The sequence below is a fragment of the Quercus lobata genome, chromosome 11, assembly GCF_001633185.2.
Source record: "Quercus lobata isolate SW786 chromosome 11, ValleyOak3.0 Primary Assembly, whole genome shotgun sequence".
Taxonomy (NCBI): Eukaryota; Viridiplantae; Streptophyta; class Magnoliopsida; order Fagales; family Fagaceae; genus Quercus; species Quercus lobata.
Window position 1 is genome coordinate 20,496,245 of NC_044914.1, and position 24,111 is coordinate 20,520,355.

Below are 24,111 nucleotides of genomic sequence, written 5' to 3' on the forward strand. Positions count from 1 at the left end.
TGGCGAATCAAGTTACTCTTTTTTTTTTTTTTTTTTAGGACTGATACTGTTTCTGATCTTTAAGGTTCAGTGGGAATTTAAAGTTATCATGTTAGTTACCCTATTGTAGTTATTATTACTATTGTAGTTATTATGATTATTACTGGTTGCTAACCCGTGCGATATATAGACCAATTGAAAAACACGATGAAGAAATGATAATGAATAGCATTATAAGACTTCTATAAGATTAACATTCATATACTCCATTCTAGGTGCGCGAAAGCAAAAGAATCAATATTTCAAAAAAAAAAAAACATTAGACCTAATGCGGGAGTACATGAGGTCGTGCCAAGTGTCGCTCTATTTTTATTATTATTATTTTTTTACTGTTACGCAAAGCATGACCTAAACATATTTTGTAGTTATCTCATTACACATAAATATTTAATCGTAACAGACACTTAGCTTGAATAATGAGAACTCAATGAATGAACCTAATAGCAAGGAAACCTGACTGCACTAGCGGTAAAGGCGGCCTCACAATTGGGCATATTTGTGGGAACCTTGAATAGGCCCACAACTGCACCAACAACAATACTCTTCCAATCTGCATCGCATCCTTCTTCGATGCACTACAAAGGTGCCTGTACAGCCAGGCTAATGTTGCACTACCCCAACTATATTGTCTCGCATTGCTGATGGGGTTGAGGAGCTGTAGAGGCATGAGTGAGACTCAGTCTGCCGACTAGTTCATGAACAACAGGGCCCCCATCTAAACAAGTAGATGGTAGAGGGCATGTTGCTACACTACTTCATCACTGGCATCCGCAGCTAGGGGAGCAGCAAACCTTGCATCAAGCCACTTGTATCTTATCCTCACCCCATTGAGGATAGACCTGTTTGAGTTACATATCGAGCACGGAGGTTCATGGCCTAACAACTGAAAGCACAACCAACTCCAATTCATGTCTGTCTTCCCAGTGACAGGCAAACCATCCACCGAAAGCCCTAGCATCACCTCTATATCTTGCAAGATGATACCCATTTCTCCATGGGGCAAGTGGAACGTGTGCTTCTCCGGATACCACCACTCGACCAAGGCCATGATCAAAGCGTGGTCGACCTCTATATCAGGAACCTTGAATAATCCGGTGAAACCTACTACATCGATGTATTACATGATACATGGGTTTGGCCCACCTCGTAGTAATGTACATTTACAGCGTCGACACTTTACGACGCCAAGCACCTCCTGCACACAAATGAGCATTGTGTTAGGTAATGCACACAAGGTAATTATAAAACGACTATATATTAATAATACAACTACATACCTCACCGTTGGTGTACCTCCAATGCGGAGTTAACCGATGATCCGACTGCCACCTCAACTGGGTATCATCGTCGAGTCTAGGAACCACGAAATTCAGTGCCTGCATATCTAACATGACAGCAAATAGATTGTTAGCAATTATTAAGGATTCAATCATTAAGGATTCAATCTATGAAATGATAAAAAAGTTAATAACTTTTCTTGATAGTTTTTTCTATTCCCTATAAAATAACTTCGAAATTTATAAATAAATTAAAATGATGAAAAAGAAGGATAAAAAATAAATCTTAGAGAGTGCTAATGTGATAAATCTTGACACAAGTAGAACAAATATTTTTATTAACCATTCAAAGATATATCTTAAAAATCTATGGTGGGTAGGAAAATCTGTGCATCAATCAAAGTCTCTCTCTATTATTACATAGATTTAGTCTTTACATATATGGGTTTTATTAGTGTAAACTTTTTATGAAACAATAAAAAAGTTACTAAGTTTTCTTGATAGATTTTTCTATTCCCTATAAATTGTTTTTTTTTTTAAATGACTGATTAATAGTTGCCATAATCAACTTTATATTTACAGTATAGGCTTGATGGTAAAGGTGATAAAACATTGGGAGAGATTGCAGGCAACTTAAATATTTCAATAAAAATGGTTTGGAAGCATGACGTTAAGGCTCTCATGAAGCTCAAGCATCCAACTCAAGTGGATTATCTTCGCCAACATATAGCATAAAGTGATCAACATCATATGTTTCTCTAGTATATAACTGTTTCCTTCTAAATGATTTCTAATTACCAAGTCCTACTGCAAACTAATGATCTGTATTATAGTAAAACACATAGCAAAATATACAATCAATTAGCACAACTTAGATTTTGTACTCAAGATTCTAGAGATAGGTTAAGCATCACTAAGACAAGATCAATCAAATGTATTTGGGGCTTTGGGTGCCCTTGAAATTTGAGTGGCCATCCTTTGTTACAAGGAAATCATAGCTAAAAATAATGAACTACAGCAAAACCAGAAACCATTGATACAATTGGCAGTCTGTATCACTCACTAGAAAATGAAACATTTGACAATATTTTGAGCCAATTGCATGGTTGTAGTGGTACATTTTTCTAGAGATAGGTTAAGCATCACTAAGATCAATCAAATGTAAGTTTCATATAGGAATTGCACTGTCAATGAGTGACCTAACAAACAGAAAAATACATGTAGAAAGCACATACCATATGCTCTGTTTCTATCTTTATTTCATTGGTCCACCTACTATTTCAATGTTGGGGTACATTCCTCCCTCCAAATGAATGAAATTATTTTCTTTTTTATGATAAGTGTCTTTTTTTTTTCTTTTCTTTTTTGGGAAATGTCCAAAAGGATTGAAAGTATTCACTCCCCAAAAATTTCAAACATTTTTCAAAATTTTCACATCAAGATAGGTTTGAGGAAACAAAAGATATTGAAAATTTAAAACATGCATGTAAAGCTAGGTGCCTTCCATCGGGCCTTGGTATGGTGGCAAGTGCCTTCCACTAAAAGTGATAGGTCGTAAGTTCGAGTCTGGAATCAACCTCTCCAAAGAAAATTTGGAGGTAAGGCTGCTTATCAATCACCTCTCTTAGACCCCACAAAAGTGAGAGTTTTGTGCACTAAGTATGACCTTTATGTACATAGCAATTAAGTCTCTTCTACCAATATTATTGTTTCAATCATGGAATTATAAAGTATGACTAACAAGAACTTTTTGCCATGCATTGATTGCACTAGTGATGGATTCCACAAGTGAGCTAGACACCTCATCCATGAAGCAACTACTGCTCACCAATGAAAAAAAGGAACATGACTTCCAAAAAAAGAAAATATTAATAATAATACACTCTTAGAGGATAAAACTCTGATACTGTGACTCAAATTAGTAAACATAGGCGAAAAGTATGAATATTTGTTATTTTTCATCACGTATCAAGACATAAATGACATCTATGCAAATCTCTAGATGCACTTGTTGCTATCAATGCTTGAGGATGCTATAATATATACCAAAAATAGGGAATTCTAAGGTGGGGGTGGAGAGGAACACATTTTAAATAGGACTCTTTACCATAAAGATTGAATGTGTAAGTAAGTTTCCTAAATCCTTAGTCTACGTACCCTTGTTCAGTACCTTCCTTATAAATGATAATTCACAGTAAACATAAGCTTTGTTATATTTAGCATTGAACTCCCAAACTAGATACTGTCACCATATAGTTGCTCAACTAGGTACTGAAGAGTTTACCATTACAAATTTATAATCATTACTAGACAATTTAGATATGGGAATTAATATAACCAACAAAGAGCTGAAATTGTAGTGAATGGTAGAGTTTTGGGTAGAGCTGAAATTGCAGTGAATGGTACTGAAGAGTACTATTTGGCATTACTATAGGAAGTAGAGTTTTAATAGTAGAGTTTTTGCTAAATATAGCTTTATTTGAAATGCTCTTCTTAGTGTTTTGACTTTTGAGCATTTGGCAAATTGTAGTGAATGGTGCTTTAAAGTTCCAAATTTATAAAGCATGAACAGTAAATTTTAGAGTTTCTCCTAACAAAAACTCCAAATTTCAGCTTTAACCTTTTAAGGACTCCTTAAATATCTATTTTTAGTGGTTTAAAGTCCTATTTAAACACAGAGCCAGACAGACCCACAATACACTACTAGTACTAGGTAGTAAGATTTGTAGGTGTAACCAATCGACTAACAAAATATTAGTGTCCTCCTGTTATAAATTAGGAAGTTCTTTCTATTGAGGATTTTGCTTAAACTATTAAAAGAGAAATATATTTCAGATTACTCAAACATCTTAAGTTTCCTATGTTGCCCAGAATTTCATCTAATTTGAAAATTCCACTTCTTAAAACCAACAAAATCCAAATTCCATGCAACCAAACACAACTTTATTCGAACAATTCAATAAAGTGCAAGTAAGGAATTCGCAAAGCTAAAACTATATGCTTGATAAGCATCACTAAGATCAATCAAATGTAAGTTTCATATAGGAATTGCACCATCAACGGTAGGGACCAAAGCGAGATCCCCCTCTGATAATCATCCATTTCACAAAAAACAAATGTAGCACAAAACAGTAATCAACGGCAGAGCAATGTACTTGTAATCAACGGTGGCGGGTACGGTGAGGGTTCGACGAAAGCACCAGGGTTCCGACAACAGCGACTGATTGAAGAGGGTGACGGAGACTAGATAGGGAGAGTGAGATTGATAGAGACTGGGGGAGAGTGAGGAAGAGTGATCGTAGAGAGCAAGGGAGAGTGTACAGGGAGAGTGATGGCAAAGAACGAGGGAGAGTGTAGAGGGAGAGAGTGAACAGGCGTTGTGAGACGTTAGGCATTCAAATTGTTAAGGTAAACTCGATTTTCTAGTTACCGAGTTATGCATGTATACAAGAGCATTTTTTTATTGGAAAAAGCCACGTCTGCTTTGCCAACGTGGCACAAAGCTCATACTAACTTGACTGTTTTTAGTAACTTGCTTATAAGATAATCGAGTTTTATATGAAAATCGAGCCTCACATTATCGAGTTTCAAAACAATGGCATATCTCTATATAATTTGAGAAAATGGGCAAAATGCTAGAAAGTTTTGCTGAAAGGGGCAAAACCCCATTCTGGCCGCTACAATTTAGAAGCTATAATGACGGTAAAGGTAACAAAGGAGTAAAAAACATGATAAAGAGAGATAGTAGCCAACGTGTAATTTTTTTTTTTTTATAGAAATGTTAGGTACTACAAATTTACTACAAGAGTTTTACAAATTGACCTCTCACCAATCAGAATAAAACAATTTAAACATTCATGATTATATGGTTTAAGTGGTACAAATCACATTCTTGACACATCATTTTATAAGTTTTATAGTAAAATTTGTAATACCTTAAGCATTTCCATTTTCGTTTTGTAAGTTGTTTGTCAATTGATATTGACATGTAAAGTTTATGTAAGTTTTATTTAATGATACTAGTCACTATTACTGATTAAAACCTTGTAAACTTAGAGAACTAAATTATTTACCCTACTACCCTACTTACTTGTTATTTGTTTCTTTTAAAACATCAAACAAGATAACTAATCATTTTTCCATTCCTTTATAATACGATTAAATATTTGAAACAACCTTTGTTGTTATTCCCATTAACCATTAAACTCCACTCCCATTTTACCTCAATAATTTTGAATACCGATTCTAGTTTATTCATTGGAATAAAAAATTTCAATACTATATACCTTAATCTGCATCACATGATAGTATACCATATTATTTAAAATCAAATAACACACATTATTAATATCATTATTACATAATAGAAATATATAACAAGTCATATATAAGTTAAAAAAGAAAGAAAGAAAAAGTAATGAAGATGAAGAAAAAAACAATGTCATATGCAAGTGAACTAAGCGAAGTAATAAAAAAAAAGGGTTTAAGAAAAAAAAAACAATAATTCGTTTACATACTAACTAAAATTATTATAACAAATGAAATTTAGTGAAATAAACCAAAACAGGTAGAAGCGAAAAATTTAGAATGAATGGAAGGGTTTTTTTTTTTTTTTAAATAACTATAAAAGCCAAACAATTATGTTAGTTAGCAACGTTTACAAACTATTTAGGAAAGTAACAACTCGAGTCTATTAGACTCGATTTCACTGTAGCAAATTGAGTCTCACATGCTCGATTTCCATGAGGTGCGTGGCTGAGGTGGATTAAGAAAATCCAAGTGGAACTCGAGTCTCTTCCCTCCAGAACCTCATCAAGGAAACTCTGCCAGAGTGGCGAGAGAAGTTCTTGTCCTACAAGGACCTCAAAAAGCAGCTTAAGCTTATTTACCCGACCCATCAACCCAACAATAAACGCTGCAAATTGGACCACCCCACTTCCACAGCCGACGAAGAAAGCCAAACCCAGGTGTCGAAGGAGCTCATCGATTTTCTCAGGCTTTTGAGGTCAAGGTCGACAAGTTCAACGCTTTCTTTGTCGACAAGGAGGAGGAATACATTATTAGATGGAAGGTAATGTGTTTTTTTTTTTTTTTTTGTCTTTTAGAAATATGGGAAATTGAGGAATTGTTTGTTTGTGGGTACTTTCCTGTTTAGAATGTTATGAAGGATGAGTTTTTCTTTGAGAGCGTTTGCGTTTTTGGGTTTTTTAATTTTTTGAAGAAGATAGTGAACAGGAAATCAAGTCTTAAAGACTTAAGTTCCACGTGGATCTTTTAGTCCACCTCAACTTTGTCAGCACACAGAAATCAAGTCTCTTACGCTCCGTTTGTTTCAAAGTAAAATATTTTCCGTAAAATATTTTCCTATTTTCATGTGTTTGTTTGGATGTAAAATATAGTCAAAGTAGTAAAATTTTTTCAGTTTGACCAAAGTTTGTGCCTAGAAACTTGTAAAATATTTTACCAAAAAATCAACGGTAAAACATTTTACAAAATTCTCACTCCCTCTCTCCCGACGCTTTCTCCCTTTTCTTCTCAGTTCCTCTCTCCCTCTCTCACACTTCTTCTCTCCCTCTCTCAAACTCTACCAAGCCAAACTGGTGAGAACAACAACAACACCCTACAGAGACAACACCCACCAGCAACAGACCACCGGTGGCGCCACACTCCCTACCAAATCTGATCTGGTTCTTCAGCTTCGAAATCACCCTTCAAGACCAAGATTGAAGAGATCAAAATCATTCATCAAATAGTTCTCCAATCTCCACTTGCTCTAAGATTTTCAAGTTGAGTTTCTGGAGGTCAGATTGTGGCGGAGTTGCTTTTGGTGGGTTGGATTGTTGTGGATATGGTGAGTGGATGATTTTTGTGTCGATGGATTTTGGGTATGGTTTACTTTTGTCGACGGTGGCAAAGGCGAGGTGATGGTGGCTTGGTGGACGGCGTGCACATTTGATGGATTTCAGGTATGGGTTTTGTTTGTCATGATGGTGGGTTGACAGTGGATTCACGGATGACTTGGATTGTTTGATGGGTTTCATGTGTAGCTTGGTGGGGTGGATCTGACGATCATTGCTGTGTTTTTCCTGAGTTGTGACTTTGGATTTACCGGTGATGCTTCAATGGCTCCAACTAGACAAAATTTTGCTTTGATTTGATTGGATTTGCTCTGATCTAGTTGGACTTTGCAGTGATCTAGTGGGTTGTGAGATTGGAAAATTTTTACAAAGTGATTTCCTGAACATTTTCATGTAGGCTACCAAACACCGTAAAATGAAAATATTTTATGTAAAATATTTTCAAATGAAAATATTTTACATTTAAAAATATTTTACATTGAAACAAACAGTATTTACATTTGAAAATATTTTACATTGAAACAAACAGAGCGTTAAACTCGATTTGCTTCAGGAAAACAAGTCTAAAAGACTCGAATTACTAGTTTCTTAAATAATTTGGAAATATTGCTTACTAACAAAATTGTTTGGCTTTTATAGTTATTTAAAAAAAAAAAAAAAAAAACCCGAATGGAGGGATGATTGGTTTGGAATAGAAAATTACGGGAACAAAATATAACACCACACACATGTCACGTGTAAAACAAAAATAAAATAAATAAATTGAAAACTTCCGAGACAAAAAGAAAAAAAGGAAGTGTTTCAGCAGAGCCACGCCTAGAGCGGCGGAGACAGTGCACGGCAGCCTGAGGCTTCGAGAACCGGTCGGCCGTTATAGGGATTTCTGTTTCTCCTCAATACCAAAACTCTCACCGCTCACTGCAACACAAACGACTATCAATTTCCACTGATTTCTTGAATTTCACAATTTCAAGAGTCACACTACACATCGTTTTTTGTCAACAATGTTCTCCTTGTTTTCAATCAGAAGAAGAGGCATTATTATTCGCACCAGGTATTCCCTCCCTTTTAAAATTTGTGATTGTTATGATACAAATAAACAATTTTTTTTTTTTTTAATTTTTTATTTTATAGGCAATGATTCAAAGAAGGGTAGTAGTCTCTTATTGAAACCTAGTAGAAAATCTACTTTACTCTTGCTACTTAAAAGTCTGTTTAGATATCGCGCTGTAGTATCGTGTGAATAGTGTGAATAGTATCGTTTAACTCAGTTTTAAAGTTATTTTTACTTAATAAAGTACTTGTGGATATCGTAAATAGTATACAAAACCCACTGAAAAACACATAACGCAGCTGAAAATTCAGTTTCAGCTCTATCCAAACATAGGTTTAGAATGTACAAATTTGTGGTTTTCAAGGCGCCTTTTGATTTAGGAAATGGCTTCCCAATCTTTGGCCAGACTATTTCACTCCCTATCTAGACACACGAAAATGACCGATAATGTGGTGAATGAAACTTGGGATCTCTCGGTTCAGACAACATCTTTTTTTTTTATAGGTAATAAGACTTTTATTAAAAAAATTGAACATCATGTTCACAATGGTGAACACTTTGAACAATGAAACAAATACAAGAAGATCAAGAGCTAAAAGAAATAGAAACTAAAAAATCAGCTACAACAGTACAATTCGTACACCCCCAAATACGAGCCCAAAGAAACAGAGTACGAAAAAGTAAACATTTTAGATGTTCCAAAGTTCTCGCCTTGTCTTCAAAAATGCGGGCATTACGTTCCTGCCATACTAACCACATTAAACATGCCGGGACCATGTTCCAAATGATTGAAAGATACTTTCCAAACCAGTTTCTCCAAATAAAGAAAAAAGATTTCACTGACAACATCTTTCAAGTTCATTACACCCACCACTCATTTCATATCTATTTATGAAGACAAAGCTAATTTCCCCAATGGCTGGTAAAATCATCAGCAAGTCAAGTCACATCACATGACTCATTATATAGGTCATGTGACCAAAAGTACAGGTGGTTTTATCACTCGTCACCTAGTGGGTTGGAGGAGATTCCTCTAAACTTGTTTGGAGAAAAACTTCGTCCGTATTTCTAGAAATATTAGAGGTGCCATAAGAAAAGACCTTTGATTTTTTTAAATGCAGTTGGTAATAGATAATGTACATCCTCTATGCAGGGATTCTCTACTCTGTTTCCATTGTCTACTGAAAAATATACCGAGTCTCTCATCTTTGCCTGCAGCAACTTCATTCTCTATGAGAAGTTACAGTGCAGTGAGGCCTCTTCTAGAAGCAAAGCGCATATCGTCTCCATTGGAATTTTCATTAGTGCGGAGATTAAATATGCTTGATGTTCATGTTGTTAGAAATTGGATACCTGCTAGATACATGAGTAAAGAATCATTTGAGCTGAAGACAGAAAATGATGTCGTTAGATTTTCTATGGGTAGGATAGTCAATAATAATGGTTCCCAAACAAAAGGAAGGGTGAAAACCAAACGGGTCAAAATGTCTAAAAAGGCCAAGCTGAATGAACTCAGATTCTATCGCCTGAAGGCCAAAAAGAAGATGACATCTCCAAATCCAGAAGTTAGGATTAGATATAAACTTGAGAAGGTTGGACACTACTCAATTTATTTTTGTAGTTTTTAATGTCAATAGTTTAAAGTTTTCTAATCTCTTTATGTTGTTTATATTGGTTTAATATTGATATCAAGATTTAAATGTAGAACTTCTGTTTATACAAAGTTTTTAATTTTTTTATTATGCGTCTGTAAAATTCTTGAACATGATGCAGTGACTAACAGTTACCTGAAAAATTATCTGTTACAGAGATATTGCACAGAAAACTATTCTTTTGCCCTTTACTTACTGTGCGCTAGCCGAAAAATAGCAGCATACGCCTATTTTTGGATGGGTTTCTCTCTTTGGAGAAGCCCCTAAAATTGGGGGGGGGGGGGGGGGGGGGGGAAGACGTTTCCTTTGTCCATTCATGAATTTCTTTTTATATATAGTCCTGCTGTTCTTTGAGCATTTCAAAACTTACTATTGAAGAATGTTCTTTTGTCTGATATTCTGAATATACCTAACTGTTATACATTGCATTAATTAAACAGTCATGTATTTGTTCAAATATGGCTGTTTCTTATACTGTTTAAGAAAATGCAAAAAGTAATTTTGGTAGTGCAATTCATATGAACCCCCTCTTTGATCTGACTGATTAATTGCAGTTTCAAGTTATCTTTATTTTTATCGGGGGCCATGCCTCCTTGTGTTATGTGGACCATTTGGAGAGGGAGAAACCTTCGTACTTTTGATGGGGTTGAGTGTTTGTATGCATAGTTAAACTTGTATCTTTTATGAACCATGTTTGAAGCTTTGTTGCATCCCTAGTACACTGGTTGTGTACTTGAGGATCATTTTCATTTCTCTTTCAATAAAGCATTATTACTTAGCAAAAAAATTATCTTTATTTTGTTTATATTGATCTGTAATATCTCAAAAAACATGCTTTGGTTCAGTTGTTCAGGGTATATTGATATATGGCTTTTTCTTTTTTTGAATAAATAAACTAACATATGGCCACTTTTAGTATCTATATATAACTTTTGAATACTCTTCAGGCCAAACGGAAGGAAGTATGGTTGATAGAGAAATTAAGGAAATTTGAGGTTCCCAAAGCACCTGCTGAAACATATGATCCTGAAATCCTAACTGAGGAAGAAAGGCATTACCTGAAGCGCACTGGTGAAAAAAAGAAGAACTATGTCCCAGTTGGGAGGCGTGGTGTATTTGGAGGGGTTGTTCTCAATATGCATCTCCATTGGAAGAAACATGAGACTGTAAAGGTAATTTGCAAGCCATGCAAGCCTGGACAAATTCATGAATATGCTGAAGAGCTTACTAGACTGAGCAAAGGCATTGTGATTGACATAAAAGCTGACAATACTATTGTTTTCTACCGGGGAAAGAATTATGTACAGCCACAAGTAATGTCACCTCTAGATACACTGTCTAAAGACAAGGTAAATTCAGCTTTCCTTTCAATGGCTATTTTCTGAAGGATAGTATAGGATAAAATTTTCTCATCTTCTCTGTCAATCAAGTCAACATAAGCTTAATAGTTATGCTTGTTTCAATATAAAGATTATCTTGGATGAGTATATTAAAATTTTACTCTTAGTGCCTTTGAAGTTAATAATTATGGGATTGCCCACTTATATCTAAATATATTTGCACTAATGGAAAAGTATTTGTCCAAATCTTAATAGATCTTAAGTATCGGTGTGATGTTTGGTAGATCTTGGTTTCAAATTGTTATAAACAGCTAAGAAGGACAGACACTTCATTTGGGGTGCCGTACCCATGTCGTATCTGCCGTGTCATGTTATAAATTTTCAGAAACTGCTCGTGTTACTGTTTCGTACCCGTATCTATACCCGTGTCCATGCTTCCTAGTTATAGAGTTGGAACTACATGCAACAGTCGATTCTTGAGATTAAATCTCTCCTCCTCCACTCTTTGTTTGATTGGTGTTTTTTTTTTTCTTCTTTTTTCTTGTTCTAATCTTTTTGTTATGCTTGATCATTGTAATTTTCAATCTTGATGTAATCCTTTCCATGTACACTCCCGGTGTAATAGGGGTTTTTGATTAATGATATTTTGTTATTTATAAAATAAAATAAAAAAAAGAGTTGGAACTACATGTTGTCATACTAATGATGCACTCAGTGGGTCGTTGTGGTTAGGCACATTGTTAGTTTCTTGAAGGCAAAAAACTACTTGAAGTCCATCTCATCTTCTCTCCTTTAATCCTTTTAAAGCCCTAACAAATTTGGCTTTGCTAATTATGAAAGTGAGATTTCACTGAAGTAATGTGTCTAGTAAGTATATGGAAAATGAAAACCCTAACAAAATTCTGAAAAGCCCTGGGTTTTTAAGTCTTACCTTGGCAAGATTTAATGTAATTGTTAGAGTTTCTTCTGGCTGAGATTTTTAACTTCTAGTCTCCTTGACAGCCTCCAAATGTTATAATCATCCAAGCAAAGGAAATTAGAGTGTCTCCTTTTGATCATTCCCAAAATCCTAGCTGAAATTAGGATTCTCATTCTTTCTAGCCATCTCTTATTCTTCATTTTTCTTTATTTTCTTTCCCTTCTTTTTTTTTTTTTAAGGGTAAATTGCAAAGTACACCCCTAAAGTTTGGGGTTGTTTGGATTTTACACCCTGAAATTTGAGAAATTTGATTTTATACCCTAAAGTTTAGTTCTGTTGGCAAAAACACACCCTTGATCAGTTTTGACTGTTAAGTGACACATCATCGTGTTGACTTTTTTTTTTTTTTTTTTGGGGCCATTGTTTCACTTAAAAAATAAAAATAAAAATAAAAAATAGAAGAGCTAGCATCTCCAAACAAATGCCATTTCGCCCAAAATAAAAACACAAAACCTAGTCAAAACTTACAACAACATTTCACCCAACAACAAATCAATTCCCAAATCAAAACCCACGAACCTAGTTCCCTAACCCCTACAAACCCAGCAAACCAATCAACAAAAACCCCAGGTATTGCAATCCTGTAATGGGAAGATGATGCCAAACACTCAGCAGAATTTCCTGCTGAACTTGGCTACACTTGTTGCTGGAGAGAGGCATCATGATGATGGTCCTGATTATACTATTTTTGTGGGGAATTTGGCTGCTAATGTTACCGATTACACGCTTCAAGAAACTTTTAAAATTATATACACCTCAGTGAAGGGTGCAAAAGTTGTCACTAATGGTGATAGAGCCACTGGACATTCTAAGGGATATGGGTTTGTCTGGTTTGGTGATGAAGGTGAACAGTTGCATTCCATGTCCGAAATGAATGGCCAATATTTTTCGTAAGGGTTAGGGAGCTAGGTTCATGGGTTTTGATTTGGGAATTATGTTACTGTTGGGTGAAACGGTGTTGTAAATTTTGACTGAGTTTTGAGTTTTTATTTTGGGCGTTTTTATATGTGTGTGTGTGCGCGCGCGCGTGTGTGTGTGTGAAACAGCGTCATTTGGGGCTGATTTGGCAAAAAAAAAAAAAAATGTCAATACGGTAATGTGTCACTTAACAGCCAAAACTAATTGAGGGTGTATTTTTGCAAATTTCTCAAACTTCAGGGTGTAAAATCCTAATAACTCCAAACTTTAGGTGTGTACTTTGCAATTTACCCATTTATTTTTAGTTTTTAGTGTGTCACCCTAGAGGTTTTATCTAGGCACCCTTAGATTGCAGCAAATGGTATACCAGTTGCTCTTGGCTTCCAATTGAAGCTTTAATAAACTATTAATGTTATTTATTCAGAAAAAGGCCCCAAAGTTTATTTAAATACTTTAAGTTCCTAATCAGTCAATTATACCTTAAGTTCCTTATTTATCAAAATTATATTTCATTAACTTATATCCCTTCCCTATTCAATCTCATGTCACATAAATACTGGAACAAAAATCACAATTTAACACACTTATTGATATTCATATAGTTGATATCTAATTTTTTTTTTTTCTTGAGCAATTAATAAACAGAATTTGTAGTGTTACTGTTTTAGTAGTAAACAATATTTAGGCTCTGCATTGTCCTTTTTCCTTGCTTTACCTATAGATCATATATCTTGTTTGAAACTTTCCCCAATTAGTACTCTTTTTAATCCTTGAGTAGCGTAGATGGTTCATTGCACTCATGTTTCTCAATATCTTGTGCAATAACTTACATCTCTCTTAGTTACTGGAACTGCAAGTAAATAAAACCATGGTTTTGAAAACCAGATCGGATCAACCGGTTCAATCGGGAACTAGACCCTTTTCCAGTTCTTTGACCGTTCCGTTTTTTAAAACCGTATTAAAAATGGTTATTTTGTATTAGCAGATTCTTGAAATTTAGTAGTTTGGAATACTCATGCATTATATTTCTTAAAAACAAATAAAGAAAGTGTTCTACATTGTATTACTGTTTTTCTCATACGTTATATTTCTTAAAAAGATAGAAAGTGTTCTACATTGTATTACTGTATCTATCAATGTATGACCTCGATGGTCGGGATATTGTAACTTGGACGGCTAATTTGTGTTGATGGTATTATGGTAATTCATCGATTATACAACATATACATTAACCTCGACCATAATTGTTTCTTCTGGTGTCAAAATTTGCAGGCATTGGAAAAATATAAGTTTGAGCAGTCACTTGAGCATACTAGTCAATTCATTGAAAAATTGGAAAAAGAGCTAGAAGACTATCATGACCACCTTGCTCGTTACAAGAAAGCAAAAGATGGCACCCCAAAAGATTCTGTGATTAATACATGTTTGGTAAGTTTTATTGTTTTTAAGTTTTTCCTCATACTTAACTGTTTTCGCTGTGTGTACTTGCAAGTATGATTTTTCTTTAAAAAAAAAATAATAATAATAATAAAATCAGTTTTTTGAATAAGAGTAACTTTACCGATGCTTGGGTCATTCATGGTTTATTGAAGAAACAAATGTTATTATAAAATAGAAACAACCAGGAATTTTAATTCTTTTATAGTTTCTTGTCCTTTAAGTTGTCTCATAGTATGTACTAGGAATGTATTGTACCTTACCTCACTTGTATACATTTCTCTCTCTCTCTCTCTCTCTCTCTCTCTCTCTCTCTCTCTATATATATATATATATATATAGTAATTTTATATAAATAACATTTTCACAACAAATCTTATATGGCAAGTTGTTATTGGTTTTAATCTATACCCACTACTGAAATTACTTTTTTGCCCACCAATGACAACTTGCCACCTTGGATTTGAAGTGAAATTGTGGTGGATATAGCATTTCTTATGTGTGTGTGTGTGTGTAACTGATTCGTAAGTAGTGCATGAACCCAGTGATTTTTGAACTCATGCCACCTTCTACTCCATTCTTATGGGGGGAGAAAGTACCATTTTAGCTAGAGCTCATTGGCATTGTAATCTATTTACAATGTTCAATATTTACTGTGGCCATATGCTTTAGCACACTGTTATACTCTGTGCTCCTTTCATTGATTCTCTGTTGAAAATCATCTTTAGTTATATCCCCTCAACAATTTCTTTGGCCATGCATTAATTTGAGATGCCTCAAAGTATTATTTAAACACTCTGTAGTATATTTACTGAATTCAACCAGCAGAGAAGAGAATCTAATTGGTAATGGACTTAGCAAGTGGATTATGTAACATATCTCAAAATCAAATATCAAGTTATTTTGTTTTCACTGTATTAGCTTGTAGCCATTTATCCTAAATCAAATAAATCCATGTCTCTTTTCTGGTTGACATCTTGCATGAGGCTTCTTCATAAGCTTTGTAAGTATCCTGTGCATACATATGTAATTTTATATGTTACTTTTTAGTGTAAATAAAATGTGATATTTCTGAATCTGAATCTCTCTATTTATATAAATTTGTGTGTGTGTGTTCTTTTACTTTGTAATAGGCTCCCAATTTTCAACATTCCTCGTAAAGATCTAGCTGCATCTTCTGTGAAATGCATGGAATGACTAGCATCAATTATGTGCTATTTATTTTCTAGGGGGAAAAAAATACTGTTTATTGATAAGCAAAGATGGAATGTTGAGGCAGGGGAGATTAATGGTTGGACCTGAAAATTGACTTTTTTGCTATGTATGCAATTAAAAAAGGGTGACTTTTAGTTCATTCCCTACTCTTATGGCGACTAGTGCCCTATGCATTTTGTTTGGCACCACTTATAGTTTGACTACGTGGCCAAGAAAGTCACAAGCAAAAGCACTATGGTTGATGCTGTCAACTCCTACTTTTCTTTGGCGGTGGTGTTGACTGATCCCAAACCAGGAAAAAGGAAATTTTTTAAACCCTTTTAGGCAGTGTACCTACTTTTTAAAAAAATATGTTCTCGACCTCTTAAAATTTGGATTGTAAATTTTTTAGAGGAAACTTGTGTTACCCCTGTTTTTGGGTATTATTCATCTGTAATAATATATTTTTTTTTTAAATGTTCTGCTTCACTATGATCATTTTCATATATTTAATTGGAAGAAGGTGTAGGTAATCATGTTTCTTTCTTCATTTTGAGCTGTAAATGACATGGACCAATCTCCTCATGGTATCAAAAATATCTTTTCATTAATTATCTGTATTGGAGTCTGGAGAGGAGTGAAGACATTTACAACACACGCATTGCGTCTACTTAAATTAATTTATGGAGCATTAATTTAGTCCTCAATTGTTCATTCAGATCAATAGTTCCATGACTGCACTTTTTATTTTTAATTTAATAAATTAGTTCGCCTTTTTTTTTTTATACGATTTATTACTTTGTCTTTGATCACCAGATCTTAAGAAATTGATTCCAACCCCCCCACCCCCCTCTCTTCACCAAAGATAAATCCAATGAGTTATGTGCAATAAATCCATAGTTTACTCATCTGGCTTATTGAAGTGCGCCATTAGTTCCTTAGTTTAATTGTAATTTTTTGGTTTTGCAGGACAATAACAACATACACTGCAAAGTATTACTAAGTTAACCATGGTTTTCTTGGCTAAACATTACTTCACGACTGCCAAACAGAGATGATAGTACATTTGGCTGTGCTCCATGAGCAAGGAGGTCTTGTTAATAACATGGAATCCAAGTTGATGTTGTTAGCTTTATCATGGCCCTCGTAGGGATTCATTCAGTTTTTGATGCAATTGATCCCTTGTCTTCTCTTCCACTCCTTTGGAAATAACGGAAAGGTGGCTACTGCAGATGCTGGTGGATTCTCCGGTGGATTGTTTAATCATAAATATCTGCAGGGGAACGAGGGAAGCAATGGGGTCTGACAACTTAATACCTTGTATGCATTTTTACTTATTTTAAGTATTACTTTTTTGTCTATACCAAGAATAATTCAGTGTACCATTATCAATTTTTTAATACAGAATTGAGATTTTGAGAAGTAGCTCCGCAGTTTGTTGATAGCCTTGGCCTCATGGTAAACATTCATCTGGTACAACTTAGTTACTCTGCCCTCTTATCCTGCAGCCTGTCTGGAATATAATTTGTGTGGTACACCTAAATAGGAATTTAATCTTGAAATATTGTTGAATAACACAGAGTCAGCTAAGCTCAGCATCCAAGACATGTACTAATTAAAAGACAAAGCTTAAATGTTGTTTTGATTTATGTCTCTGAATTATTTCCTTTTCCTAAATAAATTATTTGTGAATCCTTAATGTAGACTTCAATCTACATTTAATTGACAATTAACTAAGAATATGGACTTGTGTACCAACATCAAAAGATCCAGTGCCTAATTTGGACTTCCTAAAATCCTTCTTTGAATTTCGTATTTTTTTATATTTTCACTGTGGCTTCTGGGGAAACTGTGTATCACAAGTCAAACTGAGACGCCATATGGACCCTTGAATTTTCTTGTGAAACATGAACCGCAATGGGTGGTGGCTAATAAGCTAATATGAGCACTTACAAACCAGGTGGGAATATGAATTTCTCTTCTAAGGTAGACATCATTAAGAGCTGTTAGTGATTGTAATTTGTAAGAGAAGAAAAAGACAAATGTTGGCACTTGATTGTTTTACAATAGGGAGGGACTTTTTGCAAGTCAGCGGTTGAGAGTAAAGCTGGGATAAGACAGTGAAGTGTGGTAGAAATGGTACGGTTGATAATGGAATTGAGGATATGTTCCATTCTGAATGTTCCTTCCACTTTGTACGTGGCTGTTATATCCTCCCTTGATTAAAAGTCTTTTCCAGTTAAAAAGCGAAGCAAAGTAAATTATTCCTTTTTGAGTCCTATAAAAAGGTGTCTTAGGCTTCTTGGTATTTCACACCACAAATTTAAGGATATACAGAGATTTTCTTGGAAAATTTTTGAAATGTCTAGCAGTTCTTTTCAAAGCTCTGAACAATATGAACTGGATTGCCAACATCTTCATAATTATTTATCTGGTACTTGCTACTTTTCCCTCATTATTTTATCTGTTTGTTTTGATGCAAAGAAAATTCTATTTGAACTATAATTAACCATCCAATGACTTAACTGAATCATAGGCAATGGTGCAATCAACTACCAAAGGCTTGTGGAGATGTTCGTATACAGAAATTCTCATGAATTTAAGTTCATTTGCCAAACTTACAGTGCTCTTTATGGCCAGAATGTTCTTCATGTCGTCTCAAATATTCAAAGGAATAATCCATTTGCTGTGAGTATGCTGCTCAAATTTAGATTGACTTTAGCAATTTTTTTTTTTTTTTTTTGTTGGCCCTCATACTTAAATATGTATGAATATAGTTTAAGCATAATGTTGAAAATATGTTGCATGTACAGAGGGCAGCTTATCTTCGCATGATTGAACGACGAGAGCGTGATGCTGAAATAGTGAGGAACTCACTCTTTGGAAATGGAAGCAGTGTGAATCTTAACACACTCATTGAGATTGCATGCAGCCGACCTTCTTCGGAGCTGCAGTGTATTAAGCAGGCCTACCGTTCAAGATACAATTCTGATCTTGAACAAGATGTCACAACAAAAATTAATAGTGGATTTAAAGAGGTGATTACCATAAATTACCAAGGAAAATACTTATTGCACATCAATGTGTGCGGACATATTGGTGTACCACCACTAAAATTGTGAGATGACTTAAAATCGTGTCTTCAACTTATGATTTCAATTGTTTGTACACCTGTGTGTACACACATTAATATACAACAATCACCACTCAATTATCAATTGTTCCAAAAATTTATGACGCTTGTTCAGATACTATAATAAATTATTAATTATTCTAAAAACTTAAACCGATAAGAAATAATAAATTTAATCGCTTAACCGTTATTCTAACATGTTATGAACTCGTCTTTGGTATTCTATTTAGATTTTGATGGCAGTTTTGAAGTCTTGTCGCAACTATAGTGGGAAAGTGGACATGAGCATGGCCATGTGTGATGCCAAGACTCTGTATGAAGCGGTTGAAAGTGGGAGAAGTGTTGACCAAAAAACCATCATTTCACTTTTAAGTCAACGAAATTCTGGCCAAGTTAAAGCCATTCTCCTCTCTTACAAACAGCTTTATGGCAATGAATTCTCCAAATCAATGAAGCAAAGCAAGTGTGGGCAATTTGGAAAAGAGCTTCGAATTGTGATCCGTTGCATACAAAACCCTGAAAGGTTCTTTGCTAAGCAACTAAGAATGAAGAATGCTGATGCTCGAGAGATATTGATTCGAATAGTTATTACCAGGTCCGAGATAGATATCAAAGACATTAACAGGGCTTTTGCAACAAAAACAGGCAGTTCCCTTGAGAACCTTGTCAGAAGGGAATTTAACAATAATAAAGACAAGACTAATGACATTGTAGCTGGAATCTTGGTTGGACTAGTGAATCGTAATTGAAAAAAAGTAAATGAAAAAAGAAAAAGAAAAAGAAAAAAAAGTGATGTATGTGCAGGTAGTATGTTGATGGCTATAGTTGTGTTTAATCTACAGTATCTATGAAGAACATGTTCCATTTTCTTCTTACCAATGAGTTCTACCATATTCTCTGAATTTCATTCTCTCATGAACTTCCCTCTAAATTATGCCAAAAATTCATAGGTAAACCAAATAAATATTTCAATAGTGTAAAATAGGGCTGAAATTTAATAATAAAATAGATAATAAAAATAAAAGGACAGAAAAATTACTTCAAGTTTAATGACAAATGCACAGTGGAAATTCCAAATGTATAATCTATACTATATATCTATATTTGTATATATATATATCTAAAAACCAAAGTATAACATTATTTTTGTTACGCTTCTGTTAGGCTACATTATCCATATATCTAACACTTTATTTCTCATTTTTTAACTATTTTTCTCCTTATTAATTTGTCACCTTACAATTATACTTTATCAAATATTTTTCCCTCACTTTTATCTTTTTATCTTCTCACTACTCTATACCTTAATGTTAGAATTCCTTCATCCATTCATTTTCCTTTTATATTGACTCTTCTCCCCATTTTATTTACTATAAAAATTTGTTATTCTTTCTTCCATTCAATCCATATTTTGCCTACACAAAAAAGTGAATACTCCCCCTCTCTCTATTTTTTTTTTTCCTTTATATATCTTTTGGTGGATTTTTAATTTTTTATTGCATCTCTATTTGAGGTAGATAAATTTTTGCGTTGACCTCTCCTTTAGGATGATGCAATGTTTTTGTATTTTAATTTGTTATTTTTTTTTCTTTTCTTTTGATTGATAGATGTTATCCTATATGACATTATATAGCATATAATGATATAATAATATTCTTGAGATCTCCGACCAATTCTTTTCGAGATCTTGTGTTCTTGAACCAAACCCCACCGTCTTTGCACTTCATTGCCCCATTAGCTAGTTTCAACTAAATCCACCTGCCACCCATATAGAACTGCACAGTCAAGCCACCGTTCCTACTTTATTGGTGGAGGATTTCATTCTCCACATACTTGGTGTGATCGGGTCGAGTGCAAGTTGAGCACAAAATCGACTAGATCAAATCCGTAGACACCCTTTGTAATAGTCAAGAATGCTTTTTACATCCTATTTTGTATATCAACCTTAAAAATAAAAATAAAATAAAAAAATAAACGATAATATCAATTAATGTATTTTTTTTCCGAAATAAAAATGTATAATTTTTTTTTATACCACCATTTAACTTGGGAATAATATTTTCTCATTCAACCTTAATTCAATTTGATCATAATCTCATTTTCGAAGGAAAAAGAAAAAAAAAATTAAGTCCACAAATCTTCGATAGATAAAAAGTAAATTTATACAATGATGAAAAAAAAAAGGTAGAAAATTTATAAAACTTAGTTGATCTATTTTTTTGAATGATCATTTGAAAGTCGACGAGTTTAGAACATTCATATCAGCTTGTACAAAATTTATGTCTATTTTAGTATAAAAATATACTTTTTTATATTTTACCTAATCATTTTTCAAAACACTCATATCAGATTATTTATTCTAAAATTTATTTCATTAAAATATCAATTAAATTTTCTTGATTTTAAATTTTTTTTCTTTCTTGACACACATCAACTATCATCTACTCTCTTCTTTCATCCTCGAAAAACATGAAGAAATAATAAAAAATTGAAATGCACAACAAAAGTGCTTGTGTATATTTACACAAATGTTATAGCAAAAATGCATTTTGTACAATTAATGCATAAGTTGATGTAACTATTTTTTGTGATTAATTAGGAAAAATTTGATTTGGAAGCTACCGTCATATTGCTGAAAGTGCCATAATAGCACCACCACGCATTTTTAGTGTGATGATCACTCTACAAGTATAAGTGTTTGTAATGTGGGGTGTAGGAGATAAGGATAAGGATTCAACTCTCCAAGAGAGAGTTTCACACACATATACACTTAGTTTAGGTTAAAGTAGAATTCTATAAATAAAAAAAATAAAGTGCCCTAATAGCCATTGCCCAAGGCAAATTAACCATTGTCGTTATCCGTAATCGTTTACATTGTGTTGGATATTTATATAAAAATATCATATTTATTTTAATACTCATTTATGTGAATTGAGAAAATCAATTATCCCTTAATGACAGATACGTTGATTGCTAAATTTTGAAATTCAAATATTATTCAGAATTTGAGTAGCTATTATCAATGGTTTTTAATTAGGGAATTTCTGAACATTAACGTGATATTAATATCATCATTATCAGCATATTTGGTTTTATTACAAATATATACTTTCCATTCTAAACGTTTTGCATTCAAATTTTTTTTTTTTGAATATAATATGTTAACGTCATATTTGGAAGGTTTTTCAGCAAATTAAGTATACAAACTTGTAGGTACACGATTATTAACGACCCAAGAATGACATTGGGCTCGTATGTAAAGAGCCCGAACAATATAATTTGTAGAGTGTGGGCTTGAAAGGCTGGACCTTGGTCACCGGACAGCAGTCTAGTCGTGATTTTTATGGAAGCTTATACGAGGGTGGACTTGGCTTGACTAGCTAAGCCTTACATCGATGCGGCTTGTAGGGTTTAAGTCCTCGGACCACGTCCGAGGAGCGTAGTATCCTACCCCTTCTCCCTTTTGTAGGATTTCTCTATCTTAGGGATCCCCCTTCCCCTTGGCTCTCTTTCCCTTTTATACTAGTGTTTTCTTCCCTTTCAGTGTCCACGTATAAGTTTCACTTTCTGGGGTATAGACCTGTCCTATCAATCCATGCATAGAGTGGTTGGGGGTGGTTGGAAAAGTTAAATAGCATGGTTTGGAGTATGGGCCTGTCAGATGCAGGGTTCTATAGTACGGTGTTGGCAGTTTTCTGCCTTGTCCTGCCCTTGTACTGAGTTTGTCCTTTTCTTCAAGCGTTTTGTGAGATGCCGAGCATAAGATCGTCTTCGGCCATATATTTGGGCCTTGTCTGGATTTTTTACTTTGCGTCCTCGGAAATTATTCTCCTTGGCTTGGATTTTGGGCCCTATTATGAAGTGGGCCGGGCCCTCAAATTCTCGGGCCCCACAATAGCCCCTCAAAATCCTGCTGCCCGACCTCCTAGTTAGGGAGAGGGGTTTTGGTGATATCGAGCTCAAACCATGGCTTGCCCAAATTCTGTACTTTATTGATGTTGGTGTTTTTCCATTTGTATGGGAGGTGTGCCGAATTATGAGGCATCCCTCTAGATTTACTCACGCGGCGTCCTTGACGTTTCAGTGCTCGAGGCGCGCCTTCACGAGGATATTCAAATCTTATGGTTGCAGACGGTGTTGGAAATTAAGCCAAAACCGTCTTGTTTGTAGCATTTCTTGGAAACCTGCATAAATTAAATGCCACCAATTTGCCCTTTGTATAAGTAGGATAGGAGGTTACTCCCCTTACATATAAATCCTTCGGCCCCTTCAAATTCATAATCCTTCAGCCATACTCACAGTCTTCATCTCCAGCGCAATCCACCCTTAGAGCAATATGTTTGAGGCACGGGTGGGGATGAAGGAACCACACCCGCTCCAGAGGCACTAGATCCTTCCGAGACTCAAGGTGGTGCGATCTGGACAGGGGAGACACAGACTCAAGATAATCCTCCGTTTTGACAAGATGGGGATGATATCTCTACCTCTTTCAGTCAAAATCCGAAGCAGGTACTGGTTGTATCAGATTCTTGGTGCGACAGCAGTAAGGTTTTCCGTCGTCAGCGCCATCTGCTCTATCGCGAGTGTGGCTAACATGGAGGCTCATCAACTTCCTGTGTGGCCACCTGCAAACACCCCGCTCCCTGCACCTTTTCTTCAAAAGTGCTAGCCCCATGTTAGGTTCTTTTGCCGCCTGAGTTATGGGCATGTAAAAGTATTAAGGAATGGTTTCCGTAGACAACGTTTTGGAACTGCTGCATCTCTCTTCTCTGCGCCTCTTCTTCTGTTTTTTCTTCATTTCCTTGTATCTTTTCTTTTTGCTTATGTAGTTAGTTTTTAGTATAAGCTTATTCAAGCTCTTTCATTGTACGTTGTACTATTTCTTTGTCTTAATAAAAGATGAATCTGTTTCCTTCTAAATACTTTCTTTTCTGCAGCAATTACTTTGTGAATGGGTGTACTATATGTGTATTTTCCTTTAATGATACTTAGGGCAGGAAACCTTGAAACAAAAAGCTATTAATTCGAACTTATCAACATTATCAAATATAATAATGCTAACCCACAGTAGATTAAACTTATGAGACTAACCAAGATAACAGCTAAGTGCTCCGTAATGCATGTGAGGTAACCGTCCAAGAATGAGAAACTCAAAATAAACCATCAGAGAGGGTTGCCGAGTAGTGAGGGACTTTGGCCGTGTTTTTGATAACACCTGGCCCTATCACAA

The 24,111-nt window shown here is 34.7% G+C and overlaps 2 protein-coding genes across 4 annotated transcripts; both read left to right on the forward strand.

The window, feature by feature from the left end:
• Positions 1 to 7,943: 7,943 nt before the first annotated feature.
• LOC115969215 (uncharacterized CRM domain-containing protein At3g25440, chloroplastic) lies at positions 7,944 to 17,170 on the forward strand. The gene is made up of 5 exons (XM_031088814.1): positions 7,944 to 8,228; positions 9,382 to 9,820; positions 10,828 to 11,229; positions 14,390 to 14,545; positions 16,718 to 17,170. Exons 1-5 carry the CDS (start codon positions 8,179 to 8,181, stop codon positions 16,754 to 16,756), a joined length of 1,086 nt encoding a protein of 361 aa, XP_030944674.1. The 5' UTR covers positions 7,944 to 8,178; the 3' UTR covers positions 16,757 to 17,170.
• Positions 16,762 to 19,649, forward strand: LOC115969216 (annexin A13-like). Of its 3 annotated transcripts, XM_031088815.1 has the most exons (5): positions 16,762 to 16,845; positions 16,981 to 17,068; positions 18,285 to 18,436; positions 18,562 to 18,786; positions 19,112 to 19,647. In XM_031088815.1, exons 1-5 carry the CDS (start codon positions 16,828 to 16,830, stop codon positions 19,628 to 19,630), a joined length of 1,002 nt encoding a protein of 333 aa, XP_030944675.1. In that variant the 5' UTR covers positions 16,762 to 16,827; the 3' UTR covers positions 19,631 to 19,647. The 3 variants fall into 3 exon arrangements, with proteins under 3 accessions (XP_030944675.1, XP_030944677.1, XP_030944676.1); XM_031088817.1 differs by lacking the exons at positions 16,762 to 16,845; positions 16,981 to 17,068 and adding an exon at positions 17,164 to 17,206; XM_031088816.1 differs by lacking the exons at positions 16,762 to 16,845; positions 16,981 to 17,068 and adding an exon at positions 17,447 to 18,182 and having other exon boundaries at positions 19,112 to 19,649.
• Positions 19,650 to 24,111: the final 4,462 nt, after the last annotated feature.